This window comes from Otolemur garnettii, unplaced genomic scaffold (genome assembly GCF_000181295.1).
Source record: "Otolemur garnettii isolate 467f Iridium unplaced genomic scaffold, OtoGar3 scaffold00097, whole genome shotgun sequence".
Taxonomy (NCBI): Eukaryota; Metazoa; Chordata; class Mammalia; order Primates; family Galagidae; genus Otolemur; species Otolemur garnettii.
The window spans coordinates 3,597,074-3,624,342 of NW_003852492.1; the positions used below are offsets into that span (position 1 = coordinate 3,597,074).

The 27,269-nt window shown below is 41.2% G+C and overlaps 1 protein-coding gene across 4 annotated transcripts in view; it reads left to right on the forward strand.

The window, feature by feature from the left end:
• APLP2 (amyloid beta precursor like protein 2) overlaps positions 1-27,269 on the forward strand; it is a 65,081-nt gene that overhangs the window by 5,607 nt on the left and 32,205 nt on the right. For all 4 annotated transcript variants that reach the window (XM_003795908.2, XM_003795906.2, XM_023516782.1 and 1 more), the window contains exons 2-3: positions 22,285-22,458; positions 23,780-23,903. In XM_003795908.2, coding sequence (XP_003795956.1) covers positions 22,285-22,458; positions 23,780-23,903 — 298 coding nt within the window. The remainder of the gene's footprint in view (positions 1-22,284; positions 22,459-23,779; positions 23,904-27,269) is intronic.

The following is a 27,269-nucleotide window of genomic DNA, read 5'->3' on the forward strand; positions in this document are numbered from 1 at the left end:
TGTTGTTTGGCGGGTCCGGGCTGGGGATTCGAACCCACCACCTTAGGTGTACGTGGCTGGCGCCTTAGCCGGTTGAGCTATAGGCGCCGAGCCCCATGTCTTTTTTTTAATAAAAGCTTTTAAAACATAACTGTAATCTGTTTCTAAAAGATGAAGAATGGGGAGCTGGCTGACTTTTCATTTTTTATACATCCTATTAGCATTTATGGTTATTTGGTTCTGTGTTAAGTGCTAAACAGTGCAGTAGTGAAAACAGACGCGGATGGTGGTTTTTACCCTGCGGAATGCACTTGCCTATGATTTCTAGGCCCCACCCCAGAGATTCTCATTCATGTACATCTGGGATGCTCAATTTCAAAAGCTCCTTGGGTGATTTTAATGGATAAAGAGAGAAAAACAGACTCCTTTGGGTACATAATCTATGTAAGTCCCCAACACTAGTAAAATGGATAGTCTTAACCCTTTCTAAAAAGGGAGCTAGTAGAGGCCAAAGATTGGACGTCATCTTGGCGGGCCAGAGTATGTATCTGTGGAATTCCCAGTTGGCTGCTGTTTGCTCTTGTTTAAGGTGTTTCTTAATGTTTCCCCTTTGCTTGTAAATTTCTTTTTATTAGTGTCTCCCTATCTTTCCCACTTTCCTATTTGGAGCTGTAATTTACCTGGACGTCTGTGTAGCTGTGAAGTAGGGCAGGGGTCTTTCCCTTCTCAGTTTTCCCATGTGTATCTCCAGCCTGAACCATTTGTCAAGGTCATCCTTTCCCTTCTGCTCTGCTCTGCCCTGCCACCTTCGTTGTGAATCTATTTCTGGGTTCGCTCTTTTGTTCTGCTCATCTCTTTGTTTATCTGTGCACCAGGTCCACATTGTCTTACTGTACTTTGTAATGAGGTTTTATACCTACTAGATCAAGCCTTTCTACCTTGTTTGTCTTTAGTAGTGTTTTTTTGGGTGTCGAAATGTTGATTGGCATTACATTAAGTAGTTCAGTTGAGAAGAAGTGACATTTTTCTAATACTGAGTTTTCCAGTCTGGGAACAAGGCATGTACTTTTATTTAGGTCCTCTTTAATTACTTTCAGTGTTTTATAGATTTCTGCATAGAGATCTTGTGTATCTTTTGTTAGATTTATTCACAGCTATTTGATCTTTTTATGCTTTTGTAAATAGTTTGTGTGGTTATAGAAGTGCAGTTGATACTTTTCACATTGATCTTGTACCCAGGAACCAGGCTGTATACTAATTCTAATAATTTATCTGTAACTTTGAAATTTTCTGAATATATTCTGCGAGTTGGGATAGCTTTTTTTCTTTTCTTTCATTCTTAGTAACTTTAATTTCTTTTCCTTGCTTTACTGCACTGGCTAGGACTCTAATAAAATGTTCAATAGAAGTGGTAATAGATAGAATAATCTTTATACAGCTCCTCTCTGAGAGGAACTTTTTGCCATTTACATGATACTTGCATTTTTTTTGTAGATATCAGACTTTTTTGTCAGATAAGGAAGAGCTCTTATGTTCTCAGTTTGCTAAAGGTCTTATTATGAATGAATGTTGAATTTTTTCAAACACCTTTTTTCCTGAACTAAGAGGATCATACGATTTTTTTCTTCAATTCTGACAGTACAGTATGTAAGCAACTTCGTACTCCTGTAAAGGACCAAACTTGGTTGGTTGGTTGGTTGGTTGGTTGGTTTTTTGGATTTGGTTGGCTAAAATTTTGTTTAAGAGTTTTGCCTCTGTGCTCAAAAGTAAGTTTGACCTATAATTTCTTCTATTTTCATAATATCTTTGTTAGGTCTTGATTTCTGAGTTGCTGGCCTCGTAAAAGTTTGGGGGGGGGAACACTGCCTTCTGAACTACTTTCTAGGATTTTTAAGATTGGCATTATCTTTTTCTTAAAAGCTTGAAAAAAATTCATTGGTGAATCCATCTGGAATTTTCTTTGTGGTAAGGTTTGGATTCACTGTATTTACTAATTATGGGGTTATTCAGATCTTTTTGTCAGTTTTGGTAGTTTCTTTGGTATAGTATGTGTTTTTTTAATTGATATTGTTTGGTTGATTACAGTTCTTAATAATAAATTCCTTTAGTCTTTGTAATGTTAGTAGAACCTGTAATCATTTCCCCCAGCTTTTTTTCTTTTTCTTTTTTACTCCGTCTTGCCAGGTGTTTTTTCAAATAATCAACTCTGAGCTTTGTTGATCTTCTCTGTTGTATGTTTATTTTCAATTTATTTCTGTACATTATTATTGCCTTTTTTCTCCTTACCACAGGTATAATTTGTTACTCTCAAATGATTTGAGATGGTTGCCTAACTCAGTTGTTTTTTTCTGCCTTCTTTTTTATTATAATGCATTTATTTAAAGGAATCATTTTTTCTGTGAACAGAGATCTGTTTATCTGCTGTATGCAAATGTAGATTTATTATCTCTTCCTGAAGAGGTGAACCTCTGAGTTCTAGATTCCTTCTTTATCTCCAGAGATATTTTTGCCTGTATCGATACTTCATCTAATACTTCCATTCTTGTATTTCAGATACGTTTGTTTTTTAACTTACTAGACAGTCTTTATCTTTTAATTGGAATATTCAGTCCATTTACATTTAATGCAACTACCGATATGCTCGGGCTTTCATCTACTTTCTGATTTAATGCTTTTTGTTTGTTCTGCCAGTTTCATTCCCTCTTTGGAATTGGTTATTTTTCTGCTTTTCCTTCTTATTACTTTGGAACATATTTATATAATTAACTAAACAAAATAACCAGGTTTATAACTTGGGAAAAGGAGAGCTTTATTTCTCATGAAGTTTTAGCCTGTAGTGGCCATTGCAACAGGCTGGGAAATAGGGCGCCCAGGCACAAGCCAGGGACAGATGGGGCAAGGGACAATGGGAACAGGATTTTATACGGAGTAGGGTGGCTAAATACACAGATTTAACATCCTATGGGAGGAGTCATGAATATTTATGCAAAGAGAAAATGTGCACAAGCACAGTTGTAGCTTTACTCGTGGCTAGCAACTCAGTTTCAAGGTTCACTCAGTGGAGGCTTAGGATTTTGTTTTTAGTTTACATAGCCTTTTACTATTTCTTTAGTGGTTGTTTTAGAAATTTCAATATTGTTCACTTATCAATTTATTACTTTGAGGGCCTTAGAACACCTTAACTCTCTGTACCTTCCCTTTTCAACTTTTAAGCCATTGTTATTTTAAATAAAAACTGTGAATTTTATTTTAAACCCACAACACTATACAAACCATGTTTTGAAATTCTCAAGCTTGTCTTTTGTGTCATTGAACATACAACTAGTTTGAAGAAGTCTGTGTGTACTCCAGTGTGGATCTTTTCCTATTGTGTGTTTCTGTCGGTATTATGCGATTTTGTCTACTTGTTTCTCAGATTATGTTTGATCATGTGCCAGAAATTTTATTTATACAAATGCTTATCAATTTATTTGAGGTCTAGAATAATATTATGCTCCAGAGACCAGTTTTTGGTTGCTTCTGCCTGGAGCGGGAGGATGCAGCAGGATCTTGCTGTGGTTTCCTGGACTGGCAGGATTGGAAGCTGAGCCCCAGGGTCTACGGTCTTATTAGTTTATCGTTTAGTCTTCTAAGTTCAGTCTGCTTTGGGGTGTCAGCTCCAAATCTTCATGTTCTCTAAGTCATTATGAAATACTTAGAAAATATGGGTGGGGTAAAAATTAACCACCATTTATCATTCAAATAAAAAATTTTGTTTTTCCAGTTTTGCTTTCTGTACATCTTTGTTTACTTCTCAAAGAGTAGATCCCCCTTATTTGTTCATAAACCATTTTCCTTCCATTTAGCATATTGAATAACCTTCCAGACCATTAAATATTTATAACATCACTTTTAATGGAGTCACCCCTCATGATTTGGGGCTTTTTAACTCCTTGCAATTTTAAATGTGCAGTGTCTATCTTCTAAATAGCCAGTCATACCTTGAATTTGGATTTGGGCACTTCAACTGTTGCATAAACATTTTAAGACTAAGATTTCATACGCATTTTAAGATGAGTTTTCCAGTTTTTATGATGATTTGATGGGTACTAGATTGAATCTGTAGATTACTATGGTTGGTATTATCATCTTAAATAACAATGATAAGTTTTCCAGTCCTCAAATACCATAAACTTTTATCTTTTACTTATTTTTAAAATTTTCTGTCATTATTTATTTGATTGACACAGGATCTTGTTCTGTTTCCCAGGCTGGAGGGCAGTTGGCATCATCATAGCTTCTCGTAACCTTAAATTCCTGGGCTCAAGCAGTCCTCCTGCCTTGGCCTCCCTTAGTGCTAGGATTATAAGCATGAGCCACCGTGCACAGCCAAACTCTATACATCTTTAAAGTTAATTATTTTAATGAAATTTGTAATTGACAGAATGCCATTAATTTTAGTTTACACTATGATTTTTGGGTGTAAGGTGTTTGGTGAATTTTCTTCTTTTAAATTAACTTGTCAACCCTCTTCACTGTGATACCAGTATATGCCCTGCAGCTGAGGATATGTGGTTGTGAGTTGTCTTTGTATTTTATTTGGCCTTCACTACGTTGGGCTTTGTTACATTTTAAGTTATTGCATAAGAATGTTGCCTCCCAGTCAGTATTGCAACTGTTAGACTATTTTACCCCATTTTGTCCTCATTTTATAAGAATGAGGGGGGGGGAAATGGAAAAGGGCCTGGTTTTTTTTTGGAGACAGAATTTTAAGCTGTCACTCTGGGTAGAGGGCTGTGGCATCATAGTTCACAGCAACCTCAAACTCATGGGCTCAAGTGATCCTCTTGCCTCACTTTTTCTATTTTTAGTAGAGATGGGGTCTCACTTTTGCTCAGGCTGGTCTCAAACTCCTGAGCTCAAGCAGTCCTCCTGCCTCGGCCTCCCAGAGTGCTAGGATTACAGGCATGAGCCACCACACCTGGCCTGAAAAGTGCTTATGTTATCAATAAGCCCATGGTGATGGAATTGGTGCTTTATTTTTGGTGTTTTTCCAAGTTATTTATTTATTTATTGCAGGTTTTTTGGCTGGGGCCGGGTTTGAACCCACCACCTCTGGTATATGCAGCACCTTACTCCTTTGAGCCACAGGCGCCACCCTCTAAGTTATATTCTTTAAACTTAGGTGAACAGATAGTGGGCTCAGTGTCATTTATTTGCTTATATAGAACCGTCCTTGCACCCCCAGGGTAAATGCCACCTGATCTATCTCTGAGTTAGTTGGTGCTGTCTTGTTGAGGATTTTTGCATTTATATTCATCAGGAATGTTGGCCTGTACATCATCCATTCATCTGTTTGTGGAGTTTGGGTTGTTTCCACCCTTTGGCTACTGTGAATGTGTACTGGGATCACAGGTGAGCCGCTGTGCCCAACACAACAATGTATTCTTAAAGAACATGTGGGTCTAAAAAGAAATAAAAAGGAAAATTAGGAAACAATTTTGACCAGATGAGATGGAGTACAGTGACTCAAGCCTGTAATCTCAGTGCTTTGGGAAGCCAAAGTGGGCCAACTACTTGAGGCCAGGAGTTTGAGACCAGCCTGGGCAACATAGTGAGACCCTACGTCTGCAAAATAAAAAAATTAGCTGGATGCAGTAGCATGCCTGTAGTTCCACCTACTTGGGAGCCTAAGGCGAGAGCATCGCGGGATCCTAGGAATTTGGGCTGCAGTGAGCTATGATCATGCCATTGCACGCCTGCCTAGATGACAGAGCAAGACCCTGTCTAAAAAGAAAAAAAAAAGAATAAAGTTGGAAGACATGTGCTCCCAGAAAACTACTGGGGTGATACAAACAGGGTGATACTGGTGTAAAGACAGATATACAGAAATAGCCCAGTAACAAACTCTCACTTGAATGGCTTTGACAGTGAAACTGAGGACAAAAATCGTATGATTGCCTCAACAGGTGGAGGAAAAAAATTGAAAAAAATTCAACATTTCATGATAGAACTCTCAACAAGTTACATAAGAAAGAATGTAACCTAATATAGTAAGGCCATATTATCACAAGCTCACAGCCAACAATACACTCAGTGGTGAAAAGTTGATCTTTCCTCTAAGATCAGAACACAGCAAGAATGTCATTCTCAACATACTGCTGGAAGTCCTGGCCAGAACAATTAGGCAAGCCAAAGAAATAAAAGGTAAACAAAGCAGAAAGGAAAAAGTGAAATGATCTGTTTGCCAGTGACATAATCTTGTACACAGAAATCCTAAAGACGCCACAGGGTAACTGTTGGAACTAATAAATAGGTAAAGGCTGCAGGATACAAAACCAAGATATAAAAATTGGTTATGTTTCTATACACTAACAGTGGACTATCTGAAAAGGAAATTAAGAAACCAATGCCATTTATGAGAATCAAAAAGATCAAAGGAGTAGGGCACCAGCCCCATATGTCAGAGATGGTGGGTTCAAACCCAGCCCGGCCAAAACCGCAAAAGAGAGAATCAAAAAGAATAAAATACATATGTATAAATATAACAGAGAAAGTGAAAGATATATACACTGAAACCTACAAATCACTGATGAAAGAAATTTAAAGAGAAACAAATTAATGGAAGGCATAGTAACTGAGACTGTATAGTACTGGCATACACAGCAGTGCACCCAAGCAGAGCATCCAGAAATCAACCTGCCATGTGCATCTCTTCATCAGAAGAGGATGGGGAGGCAGGATATTCACACGTCAAAGAGTGAAGTGAGACCATTATCTCACACCACAAAGATCTCAACTCAAAATGGATTAAAGATTTAAACAGAAGACCTAGAACTGTAAAATTCCTAGATGAAGACATGGGGGAAAGCTTCATAACATTGGGCTTGGCAGTAACTTCTTGATGTGAAACTAGAATCATAAGCAACAAAAGCAAAATTAGACAACTAGGACTACATCAGGCGGGTCACGGTGGCTCATACCTGTAATCCCAACACTCTGGGAGGCTGAGGAGAGTGGATTGCTTGAGATGGGGAGTTTTGAAACCAACCTGAGCAAGAGAGAGAGCCTCTTTCTACTAAATAGAAAAACTAGCGGGGCGAGGTAGCGGGTTCTCATAGTCCCTTTCTCCTCCAGAGGCTGAGGCAGGAGGATGGCTTGAACCAGCAGTTGAGGATGCAGTAAGTTATGATGATGCCACTGCATTTTTCTCCAGGGCAACAGAGCCACACACTGTCTCAAAACAAAACAAACTACATCAAACTACAAAACTTCCACAGCAAAGGAAATAGTCAATAAAGTGGAAGACCAACCTACAGAATGGGAGGAAATGTTTGCAGACCTTGTATCTGATAAGGGATTTATATTCAAAATGCATAAGAAAGTTGGAAAACCCATAATCCCAAATATTCCAGTTTCAAAAAATGAATTTCAAGAGATGGGGTCTCACATCGTTGCCTAGGCTAGAGTGCAGTGGTGTAATCACAGCTCCCTGCAGCCTCAGAGCGTAGGCTCAGGTGACCCTCCTCCCTGCAGATGCACTACCACGCCCAGTTAATTTTTAATTTTTTTGTAGAGATGGGGTCTTAAACTCCCCATCACAAGTGACACTTCTTTCTTGGCCTTGCCGAGATGACATGCCACTACATCTGGCCTTTCTCTCTGGATTTTGAAGAAATTAGAAGATCTGGCAGCCAGGGCAGAGACCTGTGGTTTCCCTGAGGGAGGCTGAGACTGGGTGGCGTTTGCTGTCTCACACCCTCATCTGCCCCTGCTCTTCTCTGTTATGTAGAGGCAGTGGAGTTTTTGACCCTTGTTGAAAAGGAGGAAAAGAGAAAGTTGGTTTGAAATGATCTCTTGAAATTCACATTGAATGTCCCTGAGAGTTTTTAAGTGGGCCAGAAACCGTGTTGTATAACAGTCTTCTTTGGTTGGTTGATTAAACTCCACCCTGCCCCTTTACCCGCTTTTGAAGAGGATTTCTGCTCAATGTTACGTGAATGAATGTTTTTCGTTAGGCAACTTTTCCCCTCTCTCTCTCAGCAGATATTAGAAAAATGATATTTGAGACTTGTATAGCTTCCTCAGGATCCACGTCAACAAAATATCCTGCTGGGCTATCGTTTTGAAAGATTAATCTTGTGAATTTATCTGAGTCATTGAAACCGAATGTTGGTTAGTACTGTTTTTAAACAGTTGGAGTAGTATTCAGGACAGATTAAAATCAGATTAGAGTATTTTAAGTATTGCTTTTAAAAGATTAAATACAAAGTACAGACTCAAACCTGATAAGCTGTCAGCCAAGCAGAACCATTACATGTAGTTTTATGTGTGTATGTGGAGTAAGTGAAGGAGCTGAAATTGGCCTAGATAAGGACGTATAAGGCACATCTATCCAGTGCCAATCTTGGTTAAACAAATGGGCTCATTAAAATATCCCTATAGTGGTCTCATTTTATGTGAGCAGCGTTTATATCTGTCTCCAAAATGCTTTAGAAAATTAAACGTAGGGCGGGCGCCGTGGCTCACACCTGAATCCTAGCATTCTGGAAGGCTGAGACGGGAGGAGCACCAGAACATAGGAGTTAAAGCCAGCCTGAACAAGAGTGAGACCCATCTCTACTAAAAATAGAAAAATCAAACCTGTGTTGTAGCAGGCGCCTGTAGTCCAGCTACTCAGGAGGCTGAGGCAAGAGGATCACTTGAGCCCAAGAGTTTGAGGTTGCTCCAGCATAGCACTCCACCCAGGGCCACAGAGGGAGATGGTCTCCAAAGAAAGAAGGAAGGGAGGAAAAGAAAATTACATGTAGCACAAACTCTGTGAGTTTGAGTTTCTTCTGTAAATATTAGTAAGAAAGTGATAATGGGTATATCATCTTTCTTATTCTTCTTGGTTGGTAATGTGTGGAGAGTGTTTTTTTAGATAGTGCTATATCAGTATTTAGCAATTTTGGAGTTTTATGGGAGAAAATATTTAGAAGAAAGCAGATTTATGTGTAAATAAAGAAGTGCTTAGAAAAGTAAAAGATTATCTTACAAAAATAAAATTAACATTATGTCATTTTATACCAGTGTAGGGAGAGTTCATTGTTGGCTAAGTAAAATAATATCATGTTAAATATTACTGAAATGTGGCTCTTGTGATGTTATATAGGTAACTGATTCTTACATACTTTTGAAAATGTTTAAAACTAGCATTTTCATAGGGCTGAAGAAGTCACTTTAACCTAATGTGAACATTGGGTATCTTTTGTAGAATAATTCACCCTGCTTTCCTCCTGACATTAAGTATTAGCAATGAAGGTGGGTGCAGTGGCTCACACCTATAATCCTAGTCTTCTGGGAGGCCAAGGTGGATGGATCGCCTGAGCTTACAAGTTCCAGACCAACCTGAGCCAGCTTGAGACTTCATCTCTAACAATAGCCAGGGAGCACCTGTAGTCCCAGCTGCTTGGAAGGCTGAGGTAAGAGAATCACTTGAGCCCAAGAATTGGAGGTTGCTGTGAGCTGTGATGCTACAGCATGCTATGGAGGGTAACAAAGTGACCCTGTCTCTCTCTCTCTCTCTCTATATATATATGTATATGTATATTAGAAATAAGTTGCAAATACTCATTCGCTGAATGTTTTGTTTGTTTGAGACAGCCTCACTTTGTCACTTTTTAGAGTGCTGTGGTGTCACAGCTCACAGCAACCTCAAACTCTTGGGCTTAAGCAATTCTTTTGCCTCAGCCTCCCAAGTAGCTGGAACTATAGGCGCCTACCACCATTCACTAAATTTCTTAATAATTGTTCCCCTAAAATTGGCAGGCTGGTGAAGAAACCTATGGTTTCCCTGAGGGAGGCTGAGGCTGGGGCACCTGGGATATAGGAAGTAAAAGAGAATTATTCTAGTACAAAGCAGTATGGATTACCCAGATTTGTCTTTGGTACTAAATTACCAGGTAGTTTTAATAGCTGAATTGTTACTTTTCCTGTCCGGCTATGAAGGGTTCCTGGTGACCTAGTTTTGATTTATCCTAGAACTGGACATCTGGAAAATGAGGGACTTTTGTAGAAGTGTGTATACTAGGCAAGTTTCCATATCTACTTAAACACTGAGGAGAACGACTAAACTCTCGCTGTCGGTTTGGTCATTGATGTTCTCAGACCAATTCTGTTCTCATTGGCTGAATTTCTAAGAATTGTTGAAGTGGTGTATATATAGTTGTGAGTTGTAATGATATATTAAAATAAAGAATAAAGACTATTTGTGACTACATAGAATGAATTTAGCAAGATGCTTGCTATTTTTTCACCCAGTCCATTAATAATAGTTTGGAATTTGCAGTGATTGCCATGTTCTTGTCTACCTTTTATTGATTTGCTTTTATGGGACCTCTGAGTTCCATTTAAAATGTCATGTTACACATTCATAGTAATTGGTTAAACTAGGTCTGGAAGTCATCAAAGGAAGGAAAGGATGGTTTGATTGTTCCAGGGAAGAAAAACCAGTTAGATGTATTTTTAAGAAAATCAGTGCTGGCTCGGTGCCTGTGGCTCAAGCAGCTAAGACGCTAGCCACATACACATAAGGTGGCGGGTTCGAATCCAGCCCGGACCCTCCAAACAACAATAATGGCTGCAACCAAAAAAAAATAGCCGGGCATTGTGGCGGGCGCCTGTGGTCCCAGCTACTTGGGAGGCTGAGGCAGGAGACTCGCTTGAGCCCAGGGGTTGGAGGTTGCTGTGAGCAGTGAAGCCATGGCACTCTACCCAGGGTGACAGCTTGAGGCTCTGTCTCAAAAAAATAAAAATAAAAATAAATAAAAAGAAAATCAGTGCTCAGGGAAGGCTGCAAGCACTGGTGTGGAAACATCAGAGTTTTCCTGAGAAGTTGCTGGAATTAGGAGTAAGAGACCTCTGAAGATGGATCTCTGGGAAGTGCCTGGCTCTCCTTGGTGGGACCGAGGTCTTTGGCCTCCTGTGAGTTAGCAGTGACCGTCATCCAGGCATGTGGACTTGAAGGACGTAGTGTGGTTCTTAGAGCAACACCATGTCCTCACACTTGCTCCAGAGAAGTTTTCCAGGAAAAGAAAATATCATCTTCTCTGTGTCACTAGCTTTATTTATTTATTTTTTTTATTTTATTTTTGGTTTGTTTTTTGGCCAGGGCTAGGTTTGGACCCGCCACCTCTGGCATATGGAGCTGGTGCCCTACCCTTTTGAGCCGCAGACACTGCCTGTGTCACTAGCTTTAAATATTTAAGAGGCCTCAGCCAGTCTAGCCCATAGAGACAACACTCCTGAGTACCCCTCCCCATCCAGCAGTCCAGAAAGAGACTGGAGGTTTACTCAGGGGCAGCAGGCCCAGCAGAAGGCAGAGGGCTTGCAGAGTGAAAAGTCTCCCTGGTTAGGCCCCAGAGGTGAAGGCCACTCACTATTGAGGAGTCCTATTTAGGATGGAAAACTTCCAACCAGCTTTTTAGCGTTTTCTTCTTAAACATGAATTATATGTCTTAGGATCACCAAACATTTCAGGATTGCCTGGAATAGGAACAAAACAGGGAGAAACTTTGAAGACACATAGCCAAAGATAAGTTTTTAATATTTACATCTAAGAAGAGAGGACATTATACCTATGAAACAATAGTAATGAGAATTTCAGAAGCAGTGGTGGAAACACTGTGTCTGGCTGACGCGGCCCGCTGCAGGCTCAGGTGGTGAGTGTGAGAAGACCACACCACGAGACGTTTTGTTGAAATGTCAGAATACCAGAGTTGGGAAGATCTTAGAATTTGCATCCATGTAGGGAAAAACAGACCTGCGCAGAGGACTTGGAGAGTCAGACTGGCTTTGGATTTGTCAGCAGCAAAGCTGGAAGCCAGAAGACCTTAAATTCTGAGGGAAATCATTTCCAGCCTATAATCTAGTCCTCGTCCAAACTATCAATAAAATGTGTATGTACAAACTTTTTTGAGACCTCTCATGTTTGATGTTTACCGTGCACACTCTCTTAGGAAACTATGAGGTGCTATGAGCCACTAAAACTGGAAGTATGTCAAGAAAGGGGAAAATGCAGTCAGGAGACTAAAGGAAGGTGAGGGAGAATTTTCATGACAGGTGAGGGGTGCAGGGGCAGAGAGAGTGGAGGCTGGGGAAGGAGGAAGTGAAACGCAGAAAACCCAGGGCAGGTGACTGCTCCAGAGGGAGTCACGGCTCTTTACTGACAGTTTCAGAGAGTTTCGTGAGACCAAGCAGATACAAGATGCAGTTACTCTCAGGGGAAGCAGATGCTTCAGAAAGGAATTGTAATCACAGAACTCTTTTATGTTGTAATGAAATAGGAAGTATTGATTTGACCAGCAGGGCAAGTGGGTGGATGGGTATAGGGCCGTGTTTTTCAACCTTTTCTATCTCCAGGCACACTCGGAACCTGTATTACACTTCCGCAGCACACTTAAGTTATGTTGATCAAAAAAAACTAAAAAAAGTTATACTGTGCTTTGAAGTTATTTTGAAAATAACTGAATTAGTGATCTTTAAAAATTTTTGCAGCACACTTAAGATCCCCATGACACCCTGGTTGAAAATCCCTGGTGTAGGGGTAGTGGTTTAGGAGTTTAAAATTTTTCTAATAGAAAATTGATGGATAATATCTGCACTGAAGATACAGAAATAAGACGTGTATTTAGAAAACGTGAAGGTAATCAGCACGTTTAAGGTCTGACTGAGCCGTGGAGGTGCTGCCTCTGAGAAGCTGCTTTGGGGTGGGAGGACCTGTTCTTCTCGTGTATTCCAGCCTCATACCCACTGGGTGTCTTTTCAAACTGTGTACACAGAGTCAGGAATTAAAAAAATTGAAGCTTGCCATGTTGAGTAAGTTTTTTCTTCATCATTTGCTTGTATGAAGACTTAGCGCAGTGTTAATTTAGAAATCGGTACTAAGTGAATTCTGCTGATTAACATTAGTTTAGCTAATCTAATGTCTTGAAAAACCCAAGAGCACAGGCTTCAGAGTCAGTCACTTAGTTGGGTATAAATGATTACTACATTCCAATCTAGGCACTGTTCCCAGGTACAGGGCTGGAAGGAGAGATGAGGTCTCTCCCTTGAGGGACTTGAATTTTTTTCTTTTTAATCTTTTTATTTTTTTGAGACAGAGTCTCACTCTGTTGCCCAGCCTAGAGTGTGGTAGCATGAGCCTAGCTAAGGGCAGCCTCAAACTCTGGGGCTCAAGAGGTCCTCTTGCCTCAGCCTCCTGAGTATCTGGGACTATAGGAGCCTGCCTCAATACCTGGGTAGTTTTTTCATAGTTTTAATAAAGTTGAGGCCTTGCTCTTGCTCATGCTAGTCTGGAACTCCTGAGCTCAAGAGATCTTCCCGCCTTGGCCTCCTAAAGTGCTAGGATTACAGGTTTGAGCCATGGCGCCCGGCCAGGGAAATTGGATTCTAATGGTGGGAGGTGGACACTCAAGGAAGGAAGCCAGCAAGGTAGTTTCAGACTATAGGGGAGCAGGAGGACCTGGAGTGGCTTGGGGGAGAAGTCCTCCCAGAGGATGCCTGTTGGAGCAGTGTCCTGAAGGGGAGACCAAGCTTGCTCCGGGGAGAGCAGAGAGGGGGTGCTGGGTAGAGAGCCTTGAGTTGGACAGCCCTGGCTTGTGTGCTGCCCTGAAGAGGGTCCTGGAGTGAGGCAGGGGTTGCAGGTTGTGGGCCTTGTAGGCCATGCTAGTGCCTCTAAATCTCTTGGGGCAGAAGCACAGTGGGTTCTGACTTAAGTGCTGGGTGGAGAGATAAGATCCTGGAGGGCTTCCCATAACCACCTGACAAATAGAGCAGAAGTGCTGTGGGACCCTTCACTGCTGAGGAGGGGTGCGCTCCGAGGTGCTCACACACAGACGTTTACATATTTTTTATTCATTCTTTTTACTTGGGCATAGCTTTTCCTGCTATCCTTTATGCATTTATTTAGTAGTTAGGTGGCTTGAACCCAGGAAGGGTAGTAATTAATGGCCAGTGCAGCAAGCAGTAAACATACTGACTAGTGGCTTTACTTGAATTACTTTATTTTTTTAAATTGCTGATAATTACAATAATGCACACGGGCATGGGTCCAAGACAGGAAGAATTATTGTCTGCAAGCAGATCTGGTGTAAGCTGATAATACAGTCTGTATTTACTTTTAAATTTAAATGCCACATAAATCATAGGAAAGATGTCCTTTAACTTGCTTTGAACTTGGAGACGGTGGAGCACTTTCATATTTTTGTTATTTTCTTAGTTTTAATGGGTATTAGAAATTAAAATGATTTGTTACATCCATATTAATATCTGAATATTGCTTGTACCTAGTAAAATGTTTAGCAGAAGAGCTGTGTGGAAATTTGTATTTAAAATGTGACTTTTGGGGCGGCACCTGTGGCTCAGTGAGTAGGGCGTCAGCCCCATATACCGAGGGTGGCGGGTTCGAACTCGGCCCTGGCTAAACTGCAACAAAAAAATAGCCAGGCGTTGTGGTGGGTGCCTGTAGTCCCAGCTACTCCGGAGGCTGAGGCAGGAGAATCACCTAAGCTCAAGAGCTGGATATTGCAGTGAGCTGTGATGACACAGCACTCTACCGAGGGCGATAAAGTGAGACTCTGTCTCAAAAAAAAAAAATAAATAAATAAAATAAAATAAAATGTGACTTTTCTCTTTCATGTCCTGTGAGAATCATTTTGATAAACTGTCACATTTTCTAGGTGTAAGCAAAGATTTGGGTTCTTCACTCACGAATTTCTTGCCTTTCAACATAGCAGAACCCTAAAAATACTGATTTCCAATATTTGGTTTTCATGGAATAATAAAACTAAGAAAAACGGTTTTGATAAGATTGTTAATGCTTAGTAATGCAAGAAGGCCGGGTACAATGGCTCAGGCCTGTACTCCCAGCACTCTGGGAGGCTGAAGCAGGTGGATTGCCTGAGCTCAGGAGTTTGAGACCTACCTGAGCAAGAGCAAGACCCTGTCTCTAAAAATAGCTGGGTGTTGTGGGGGGCGCCTGTAGTCCCATCTACTGGGGAGGCTGAGACAAGAGAATCGTTTGAGCCCAAGAGTTTGAGGTTGCTGTGAGCTGTGACACCCTGGCAGTCTGCCGAGGGTGACAAGTGAGACTCTCTTAAAAAAAAAAAAAAAAGAAAGAATGCAAGAAGATTATTTTTTACCTACTACCTGTTTATTATTGCCATTTTATGAAAAGCATCTTAATAACAAAAGATAGAAGGTGATACTAAAATTCAGGACAGTCCTTCATAGAGGGCAGTTAGCGGCCTGTGCATCACGCAGCTTCGTGCCCACACACCATCTCGCATTACCCCTTTCTTGGGTTTCTTATTTTTCAGGACATTCAAAAACCTTTTGTTGACCCTATTAACCCCCTACTGGATGTTAGGGACCCCTATTTTAAAACACTGGTGAAAACCTTCCAGTATTATATATTAAAAAAGGAATGTTTTATAAATATATATAAAGGAATGTTTTTTATATATATATACATATATATATATAAAGGAATGTTTGTTTTTAGTTGCATGGATTTGTTTTCTTTAGTCACATATATGTTAAAGGAAAAAAATCTAGTAGAATATATATTTCCCACTTATGACACTGGCTGTTCATGCTTGTGATTGAACCTCTTAAAGTCAGTTATATAGCGTCTCAGCCAAAGCTGACATGTTGGGTAGTTTCTCACCCTTGGTAAAATCACTGAGTTGAGTATTTAGTTTAATGGGATAGCTTGAAGAAACTATTACTTTTTTTAATGAGATAGCAGGAAGAGGACAGTATTTTACAAAGAAGTATAATCTATTATAAGTACATGAAATACTCAAAATATGCTTAAAATTACTAATTTCTAATGATTGACTTAATGCATATGAAATAGATGTCACCTACAGTAGGGACACCTGAGAGTGGATTGCCGGGTCTGTGCTTGGACCTTCTACAGAAAACCTTTCATCATTTGTGTTATTTCTATCTGTGAATCAATAAGAATGATTTACAATGAATATATTTCATTATTAATGTTTAATCAGTAGTACTTCTGGGTGTTTGTTACTTGAAATCATTTCAAACTCTTCTGAGGTTTAGGAGACACATCTTTATACACTCCCTCCACCCTCCAAACCTTGCACTTGCTATTTAGCACACCCTTAAATAAATAACCACCTAGTTGGCTAATGAGTTTAAAGGTTAAGCCCAAGTTCACACAATTTAGATCATCTTGTGTTAATACTCAGGCCTCCTGGCTTCCTGACCTCTAAAGTTAGCGTGCCTTGCAAAGTGTGACAAATAAGTGCTTTGCTGTGGAGTCACAGTGAGTTCTGATTCAGTAAGGAAGATGTATTTGTTTTCAAGCCATGTTTATTATGCATTAGGCATTTTAGGAAAATAGAGTTCTCTCTGTGTAGTGTAAATCAGAGTCCAAAGTTAATATTGGAGGTGTCTCCTTTATTATAATAACTAAACTCTGGGTTAGCACCCAAGAAATTAAGTAACTTCCATGAGGTCACATAGCCTACTAGATAGGGGAGTGTTCATCAAGAAAACAAATTTATAGAAATAACTCACATAGTGCTCTTTTGGGCACAGAAGTGTCTTAGTAATTTAACACGTAACTGCAGATTCATCTTGACCTCACTTCCCAGCCCCGGAAGCTGGACCAGAGCCAGGAGCCAGCAACTCCTGGCAGTTTTCTTTTAAATGGTAAGGTGGTATTAAAGTCATGCAAACATTGGATGAGTCAATTCCCACATAATATGGAGCAGCCTGCCTTATGCATGTCCCTATTTAACAGGTGGAGAAGAAACATGCATTTTTTTTTTTTTTTTGCAGTTTTTGGCTGGGGCCGGGTTTAAACCTGCCACCTCCAGCATATGGGGCCGTCGCCCTACTCCTTTGAGCCACATGGCTCCACCCTGAAACGTGCACTCTTTTAAACTTATTTCACGCCACCCTGGATTTGGGAAGGTTGGTGAGTCGTGTGGGGCCTGATGCACTCCTCCTTTGTGCCCCCTCGATTTCAGCTCCCAGTCTGCGGAGTCGCAGCCCTCTGGAGCCAGTCGGTCGACAGTGATGCTAATGTTCGTATGCTCACTCTGGGCAGTACTGCCTCTGTGCATTACCTTAATTTAATCCCCACAACAGGCTGAGTGGAATAGCGACGTTAGTAGCCCTGTTTTATAGATAAAGAAATTAGGGCCTGATGATAATAATAGCCCCCAGTGTTCTGAAGAGCTGGTCTGTGTAACAAACACTTTAAACCTCAAAGCAGCATGATGCTGGCTGTCATAACTTTATAGATGAGGAAACTGAGGCCCAGGGAGGTGACCTGACCTGCCAGGTGGCACAGCCAGTCAGTGATGGGGGTGGAGCTCAGTTGTGGTTTGTCTGTGTCTCAAAGCCATGCTCTTAGCCTTCTCCTGAGGATACTAGTGCAGCCAAGGCCAGTCCCTTGTGTCTCTAGACCCTGGAAATAAATTTCTTAGACTTCCTATTTGATAATGAGCGGTTGGAAAGAAAAACAGGGACTGGTGAAGAATCTGTCCACTTGAGAATTTTATGATTGTAAATACTGTTCTGCATCGTTGCTTTTTATGTAAAAGTTATTTGTATATTTTCAATAATCTCCTTTATGAAAGACTCTTAGTTCTCATCTCAGACTCATTAAGAGACAGACGTCTATTAAACTGTGGAGCTGGGATCCTTCTCAGTGTATTCCAGATGGACAGATTGCCATGTTCCTATAAAAACCTTGGAGACAGCCTAAACCGTTTTCAGTTTTGGAAATGGTAGCCTCATTTATGTTCTAAGATTTAAAGCTCTAATAAAAGCAGGTGTTATTGTGTAAGTCACTCCTATGGTTTATGTCAGTGTAAGAATAATGGACTTTTACACTTGGAGTCCCCCCACAGCTAAAGCACCAGTTTTTAATTAGAATTAAGTTCAAATGTTAAAAAAAAGGCCAAGAATTTTCTGTTGGTGTAATGCAAACTGTCACTGTTAAGAACAGGTTTTCTCATTTTGGTGCTAAAACGGGAAGATGCTTAACAAGAATCCTGCTATTTTATTAAATAATGGTTTGAAGTGTGGTATCTTAAAATTCAAAGCTTCATTTCTCTGCTGCTGAGAAAGATAGGGTAGAAGATTCCAAATTACAGTTACTCTTTCTCAGTAACACACAGGGGATTTCTTACATATTAGGCTCTGGGTCAGAAATGTGATAGTCCTCCCACTGCAGAGCAACAGAATTTAATGTGTGTACATGTGGGGCTTGGGATAAATGATAACGCTGTTTAGGTATTGACCGTGCTCTGATTATACTAGCTAGTTGCCCTACCTACACATGTCCAAATAGACTCTTAAGAGTACAACCATGTACTCTAGGTTGAAATCCAGGCACAGAATGAACAGGATTTAAAACAAAAACACTTTAGTTTGAACTAACTTTTAGACTTAAAAAAAAAAGTTGCAAAAATACTAAAGAAAATTAGTTCTCCATATTCCCTTATCTTATTTCCCTTAATGTTGACTTTTTACATAAACCAGTTGGGCATGGTGGTTCAACCTGTAATCCTAACACTCTGGGGGGCCAAGGTGGGAGGATCACCTGAACTCAGCAGTTTGAGACCAGGTTGAGCAATAGCCAGACCTTGTCTCTACTTAAAATAGAAAAACTAGCCGGGCGTCATGCACGCCTGTAGTCCCAGCTACTTGGAGGCTGAGACAAGAGGATCTCTTGAGCCCAAGAGTTGAGGTTGCTGTGAGCTATGATTGTTGAAGGAAGACAGGGCGCATGGAGAAAGAGCACCCAAACACCATGTTTAAAAGAGGAAGGGCTTTATTTCAGCAATGGCATAGAACTCAAAATGGCCAGGATCCCCAACTGGCTTGGCCTTTCTCTTTTTATCTCCAGTCAATAAGTTCCAATCCACGGGGACCTTTCTCATTGGTCTGTTTGAATCAACCTGGAGAAGCTGTTCCAGCCCCCACAGAACTACAAGATTTCACAGAAGTGGAAATTTTCAGGTCCCAGGGCGGGCGGGAGGGGAATGCTTCAGGTGTATACTTGGGGTCTCCTTGAGAAGACCTCTGTTTGCCTAGACATCACCCTTCCTGGGTCCTATCTCATGATGACGCCATGGCACTCTACCCAGGGTGACAGAGTGAGACTCTGTCTCAAAAAAAAAAAAAAAAAAGAAACATCTTACATAAACCAGAATGCAATTATCAAACCCAGGAAATTTGCACTGGCATGATACTATTAAGCAACTTACCTTATTTGAATAAAAGCTCCATTTTCCCCACTAAAGTCCTTTGCCTATTGCCAGATCCTGTTCAGGCTCCCACACTGTGTTCCCTTGTTGTTTCTGCTTAGGCTTTTCCCATCTGTAGTAGTCCCTTGGTCTTTCCTGATCAGCACTCTGAAATGTCTTCCTAGCTGGTGAGATTAACACTGGTGTTTGATGGGTGCCTCCATTCTAAAGTATTTTTCCTCCCTTTTGTAGCTAATAAATATCTTGGAGAAGATACCTTGAAAGTATGCTAAGAATAGGATTTTTTTTCACTTTGGTTAAGGAAATCTTTGGCAAAGGATCGTGGGCACAGATTTAAGTTTTAATTTGTGAATCATGAAGTACCATTCAGCGCTAGAACAAACAAGAATGAAAAAAGGATATAGGATCTTTTGATCTTTAATACATTGTCATCTTTTTCTTTAAGAAAAAAGTCTTTGAGTAAGAGTGTTGTACCTTTTGCTATCCACTTAGTGTGTAGGTGGTAATTGGATGGGCCAGTTTAGTTTTGTTAGAATAGAGCTGTGTCCACTTGCCTTTGCAGGGTGAGACGGGAATTCTGTTTGTCAATAAGGCAGCACCTTTCCGTCCACGAACACACACAATTCTCCCAGTAGTAGGGTCACACCCTGCATTTTGGAGAATGTTCCAAGCCCTGGAGCCGGAGTTGATCCTGAGGCAGCACCTTCAGTGAGGAGAGAGATACCCAGCTGTACACAGATGCTTTGGCGCTGGTGGAGCAGCCGTGGTCCTGAGCAGCTCGGTGGAGGGAGGGAGGTGTAGGCAGCTCTAGTAGTTACGTCTCTTGAGTGATAATCAAAGGCCCTGATTTAAAGCAGGTTCAGGTTTGGATTGATTTAGATTTGTGTATTTATTGCTTTAAGCCATTTCAGTTTTTCAACCAAGTTGCTTGAAGCACATTTTACCAAGTTGAATTTCTGTCGTTGGATAGATAAACTCTTCCCCAAGCCAAATTAATAAAATGAAATTTCTTATTGAGAATGAATTATTAAGTAAAATGGAAGCACTGGGCTAGGAAAGCAATTGATGCAATTTGTTTTCAGAGCCTTAAAAATGCTGCCATGTGCATAGATCACAGGACCAGCTTAAGTGCCAACACACGGAGCATTAATTTCTTTTCTAGAGGATTCCGGGTTCACAGGATAGCAGAAGTGCTGACTTGGCAGTGAAATACCATTTGCAACATGTTAGATTAGGAAATGGATTGATTTATATGTTGATGTAATGGATCAAGGCACGGAGTGTGCTTAAGGAAATGGAGACCGCATTAAATGAGAGCATTTTCAAAGCAAAGAAGTACAGACATTACAGAAAAATCATCCTGAGTAGGGCTGGAGTGTGTTTGATTAGCTGACTCCTAGACGAGGTCCACAGAGGCTTGTTATATTTCAGATGATACCTTCTTGAGAGTCTCTTATGACCACAAGGATTAATCTTTCTGAACTCAAAAGTGAATCACTACAGCATATTAGCTGTCTGGACTGGTTCCAGCCACTCTGCTCTTTCCTGGTGGTAGCTGGTGTGAGGATCTGTGGCCGCTCAGCTGCCCCCCCTGTTGCTTTAACCTCTGGTATTTTAGATTCTCTTTGGGGAAGGCAGTGCTGACCCTCTCGGCTCAGAGATCAAACGCACTTGCCGCTGATGTGTTGACCTCCGTGGTTGACTCATAAACTGAACGTTTTTACAGTTGGAACTCTTGTGGTCTTCTGGCCAACAACCATAATGAGTACCATGTGGAACGTAATATTTGGTGCTGATAAATGGCTGCCTGCACTCAACTCGCCCACTCCTGAGCTGTGGCTCGCGTGAGCTCATGGAACTAACTGACATGGTCTCTTACCTGTGTTCACTTTTGGAATCTGAGGGATAAATAGTTCCTTCTCCTACCCTGTACTTCTGAAACATTAGATACCACACCTGAAAACCTGTGCATCTAGTAGCTGTCTTTAATGTTAAAATGTACGAGGCCGTCACACTGAGGAGACGTTGCTCGGAATCTCTCGGATGAGTGTGGTGGTCCCTGGTGACGGGTTCAGGACCCACGGCCCTTTCCCCGTGCATTTGGCTTTCTCACACACACATTCATCTTTCCTTCTTGGGTTTTCTTCATTTGCTCCTATCCAGATTTTTGAAGTAGGAAGCAAAGAATTTAGGGAGGGTGCTGATTTTGGTACACAAAGGTGTCTTAAGGCCTTCTTTGACTCAATCTCTGCATATACCAATTTTTTCCCTCCCCAGAATCCAAGTTTGTAGCCATCTATAGTCCCGAGGCGTGGATCACAAAAGAAGCATGTCCTTTTGGTACACATCTTGAACTCAGTGTGAAAATTCAGCACTTTTGTCTTGTATATCTTGTATACCTTTTAATGATTTTGTTTGAATGAAGCACCATTAGAGTATTACCTATAAGTGTGAGTTCCTTTCTACTGATACGGAAGCAAGATTTCACATCAGTCTGTAGCTTCATACGCAGTTACAGAGCTTTCTGCTTTAATAAGTAATTACTTGTCACAGCAGGGCTTTAATAATCAATTAATACCTTTACTTAATAAAAGTATTAATTGTTTATTGGATTTAATTGAGATGTTTTTCAGCCCTTACAGGTATTGGCAACATTTTAGTTCCAAATTAGCTTTCTCCCGGCTATCCAACAAGTATTGATGCTTACGTTCATAATCTGTCCGAGAAGGAAGGGAATGTCGATTTGCTTGTCCCGGAGCAGCCTGCATTTGGGTTACAGGTCTCCAAGTTAAAAGTGCCCTGGATGTGGGGTGGGGGCTACATTTCCTCTTGAACTTTCATTTTGTTTACATATGTCCAAATATTATTTTTAATTCTGGTCCAACTCCTAGGAATAGGGTTTGTTTATCAACATAAAAGCAGTAAAAGTGAAGACTTGAGGAAGATGGGTTTTGTCACAGCACCACTGAGTGACCGCCTGTGGCTTTGTGCCAGTCTTTCTGGAGTAAACCTGAGTTTTTTTTCCTCCTTGTAGGCTCTTGCGGCCAATGCTGGAACAGGATTTGCTGTTGCTGAGCCTCAGATTGCAATGTTTTGTGGGAAGTTGAATATGCATGTGAACATCCAGACTGGGAAATGGGAACCTGACCCAGCAGGTACCAAGACCTGCTTTGGAACAAAAGAAGAAGTTCTCCAGTATTGTCAGGAGGTAAGAGTGTTGCCAGAAAGTTAAAACCCCTTTTTTTCTGGGTCAGGGTTGAACCTTTTTACCTTAGAAATAGATATTCTGTCATTCTTCTCTTTTGACCTAAGACCAGGCCTTTTGTTTCTAAATGTGTGGTGTGACTGACACCTCCCAGAGGCTTTGCCTGTGTTACTGTGAGCTCTCCGTTCCTTGGCAGGGACCAGCGAAGCACGACCCAGTTCTCTGTCTCCCGCTTGCCCTGGGGAGGTGGGATGTAAAACAAGTCTGTGTGCTGTGTTTTCTGCTTGCTAATAGAAAGCCACCAGTATTATAAATGATCATCTTAGGTCTGATTCAACTTTGGGTCAAAAAGAAAAAAAATATGATATAATTTGTTACCAAGACAAATATATAGGTCAGATGTTGTTCTAATAATTAATGGCATTTCTGGAGACTTGGCCTCTTGTTTTACTTCATAAACTCAGAGTTATGCATACCCTACAAGCAAACAGCTAATGGATTTGTTAGGGACTAAAATCTCGCTGCTTTTGCTTGTCCTTAAATGCACGAGCCTTTTTATTTTATTTTAGTTTTTATTTTTATTTTTTTTTTGAGACAGAGCCTCAAGCTGTCCCCCTGGGTATAGAGTGCCATGGCATTACAGCTCACAGCAACCTCCAACTCCCGGGCTCAAGCGAGTCTCCTGCCTCAGCCTCCCAAGTAGCTGGGACCACAGGCGCCCGCCACAACGCCCAGCTATTTTTTGGTAGCAGCCGTCATTGTTGTTTGGCCGGTCCAGGCTGGGGATTCAAACCTGCCACCTTAGGTGTACGTGGCTGGCGCCTTAGCCGGTTGAGCTTAATTATTTATTTATTTATTATTTTGAGACAGAGTCTCACTTTGTCGCCCTTGGTAGAGTGCTATAGCATCATAGCTCACAGCAATCTCAAACTCTTGGGCTCAAGTGCCTTAGCCTCCCTAGTAGCTGGGACTATAGGCACCTGCCACATACCTGGCTATTTTTTAGAGACAGGGTTTCACTCTGGCTCAGGCTGGTGTCCAACTGGTGAGCTCAGGCAATCCACCTGCATCTGGTGCAAGATCGTTTTTAAAAGAAAATGCATGCAAGTGTTCCCAAATCTAACCTGTCAAAAGAATCTTTTTAGTTGATGACTTCAGCTAGAACCAGGAATAGCAGAGTGTAACTTCTTTTGTTTGTTTTTTGAACTTTAGGTTTATGTCAGATAAGGGTAGAGTCTGAGTAAACTTAGACACTTATCTTTTCTTGTAGGTGAATGTCCATCTGCAGATCTGTTTATGTGTGTGTTTTTCTCTTCCTTAACAGATGTATCCAGAGCTACAGATCACAAACGTGATGGAAGCAAACCAGCCAGTCAGTGTTGACAATTGGTGCCGGAGGGAGAAAAAGCAGTGCAAGAGTCACATTGTCATACCTTTCAAGTGTCTTGGTGAGCACTCTTGGTTACTTTTCAGGAAGTTCTCCCCCATTTTAAATTTAATTATCTGTTGGCTTCTGGTGAGATAGCTTCATGTGTTAGAAGCTGAGTGCTGCAGGAATTTGTTGAAAGTTTCTTTTTGGGGTCCATACTGCTTCCTAGTGTTGATGGTTGAGCTCTTTTCAATGATTACTGACTCTGCCTCTCCCATCATGGAGGTCCTTCAGTCTTTTGAGGGTGAGGCTTTTCCAAGGTACTGATTAAGAGTGCTAACCCTGGACACCTGCCCTTCAGGGGCTGGAGAGGATGTTTATGATTCTGCGCTGCTGGTGTTAACTAACATTTGGAGCCCACTTGAGTCAAACTGTGACAGCTTCTTGCCCAGAAAGAGAGTTGTTGCTTCAAGTGCTTAGTGAATGTATTTATCCTAACCACTCATCACCCAACACCTCGGAATTACACTCCCATAGCTGTAGCGTGGGTGGTTCAGGGCCACATTTGGTCACAGAAGCTTAAAGGGGCAAAACAGTCGATGTTAGATTATCCACGATAGGATTAACACAGAGCATTAATATAAGACATCCGGAGTAGTTTTATAGATGTGTCCAATTGGAGCTTTTAATTTAACCTATTCTCCTCCATCCGTTCATTAAAACCTTCCCTTACACTTTTGACAGCCACAGAATGGAATATGTTGCCTTTCTCATTTTCACATGTAGCAAGGAGCCAATAACAGGAAGAATCGACACCTGCATAATAGTATTTAAAATGTTTAGCAATTAACTTTGCTTCAAAAGTGTTGGGTAAAGAGAAGGTGGCTGAACACCACTTTCTTTAAAACTGAGCAGCTTGCAGCAGTGAGACTTGTTAAACATTTATGTGGTAGAGTTTAAGGATGTTCCTCTTAGCTCCGAGAAATCTCTGGGTATGAGGTTTCATTTATTCATAAAATTCTGAAACTGTGAAGCAAGATTATTCTTGAATATTTGTAGATAAGAGCAAAGACTTGAAATTGTTGGTCCTTTTGTCCCCCTGGAGAATTTGCAGGCTGACTGTCGTGCTCCCCCTGTTGGTTCTTGCCACCTGCTGGCTCTGCCACCCGCCTAGACAGTCCTAGTGGGATCTGGGAGATCTCTCTGATTCTTCTGTTACCATTTATCTCCCTACATCCAGTCAGTTTTCAATTATTACCTCCTAAATATGGCTGATAGCCATGATTCCCAAACTGAGGCTTCCCAGGGCATTGCAGGTTATTTTTTATTTTTTAAGGGAACATGGTGATATCTGTCATCAGGCATTCCACAAACAACGAGCTGAGGTAGTTTCTGATTTCCACATCAGACCGTTCCATTTCTTTTGATGATTTCCTGTCTTTGTGGAGTTGTGTTTTCAGCAGTCCCTGTGATGAAAAGCAAGCACCCCACAAAAATCACTGTAGAAGAGGAAATAAGGACGATGCTGTTGAGTCTGGTTGCAGCGTCGGGGTTGAGTAGGGCCCAGTGGATACCAAGGTGACAGGGCACAAGTACTTATTAAGTTGTTGGACCAAACTACTTAACTTTGCGGGGGGTTGGCCTTGGGGTGCAGTGAAAAAATTACTGAGACACTCAGGGTCCTACGAGTCAAGAAAACCTAGGAATCTCTGGCTGTGTCCTTCTCCGGCAGATTCCCCCTGCCCTCGGTCAGCCTTGGTCACGTCCCGTCCAGGCGGTGATGGTGGTCTCCATGCCTGTTTCTCAGTTCTGTTGTCTAATAAAAATGGAGATAAAATCCTGTCCCTCCCATGCAATAAGACCCTTTAGTAGCACTTCTATACTTAAATGTTGAAGCTCCTTAGTGTGTCTAATTCCGTAATCTGGCCCCTTGCTTAACTCTGCCCACTTCTCTACCACCCTTCTGGTCTTTACACCTCATCAGCACTGACCTCCTTGGGGAGCCTGGCCACCTACCACCCAGTTCTGTGTCTGGAATGGCTTTCTTCTGCTGTGCTTGGGAAATTCTTCCTTTGAGACTTGCTTCAGGGAATGCCTCCTTGGGAGGAAGCCTCCCTGGCCTTACTGTCTATCCGCATATCCAAGTATCTGAGACGCTCTGCTGTCAGCATTGCACTGACAACACTGGACAGTGATTATTTGTTTACAGACCTTTCTCTAGCGACACTGTAGACACCTTGAAAGCGCCTGTTTTTGTCTTGTCTCCTCAGTCCCATGACAATGCCTAGAACATGGGATGGACTGTTTAGGACAATTACAACACAAGACTGTAGCCTGAACGTGGTGACTCACGCCTGTAATCCCAAAACTCTTAGAAGCTGAGGTAGGAGGTTGCTTGAGTCCAGGACTTAAAGACTGGCTTGGGCAACATAAGCAAGACCCTGTCTCTATTATTTTAAAAAGGAAAAATTGGTACATAATTTGGTACATATGGTACAAAAATTGGTACATATGGTACAAAAATGTACCATAATTGGTACATAACAGAAATTTTATTTTATTGCTTTGTTTTCTAAATGTAATAGTTTATATTTTTAAGTATGCTACAAAACCAAACAATGAAATGATACTGTCATTAAAAACATAAAAGACAGTTAAACCATAAACCATTCTGTACCTTTTTTACATTGTGGTCAGTGAATAAAGCATTATATGGTCTTCAGTGTTGCTGAATTCAGACAGCTATTTATGTTTACGCCGGCATCCATTTGGACAACTTCCTAACCAGTAAGTAAAGCTATTCATTGGTATTTTTAATTAAGTACAATTATCTGAGCATGGGCTAATAAGGGATAAGGTAGCTGGAGTTTTTAAGTGAAAGGAATAGGAAAGAAAGATGCTGGTTCATCCTTGTCATCGTTTAAGGTTTTAATGTTTCTCTGCTCCTCCTACAATCGTCTGCCCCTTGAGCAACTGGGTAGAACTGGCCTTGGTTAATTTGAACACCACCTTCTTTTTTCCATAGACTCCTTAGAAAGCTGTTTAGTGGTAAGTCTTTTGAGTTGCTTTTTTAAACCAAAAAATAATAATTTGGAAGTAATTTTAGGCCAGGCATGCTGGCTCACACTTGGAATCATAGCACTTTGGGAGGCTTGAGGCAGGAGGATTATGGGAGTTGGAGACCAGCCTAAGCAAGAGCAAGATCCTGTCTCCGCAAAACATGGAAAAATTGGCTCGGCACCCGTAGCTCAAGCAGCTAAGGTGCCAGCCACATACATCAGAGCCAGCAGGTTTGAATCTAGCCCAGGCCTGCCAAACAACTGCAGTGACAACTGCAACCAAAAAATAGCCAGGCATTGTGGCGGGCACCTGTAATCCCAGCTACTTGGGAGGCTGAGGCAAGAGAATCACTTAAGCCCCGGAGTTGGAGGTTGCTGTGAGCTGT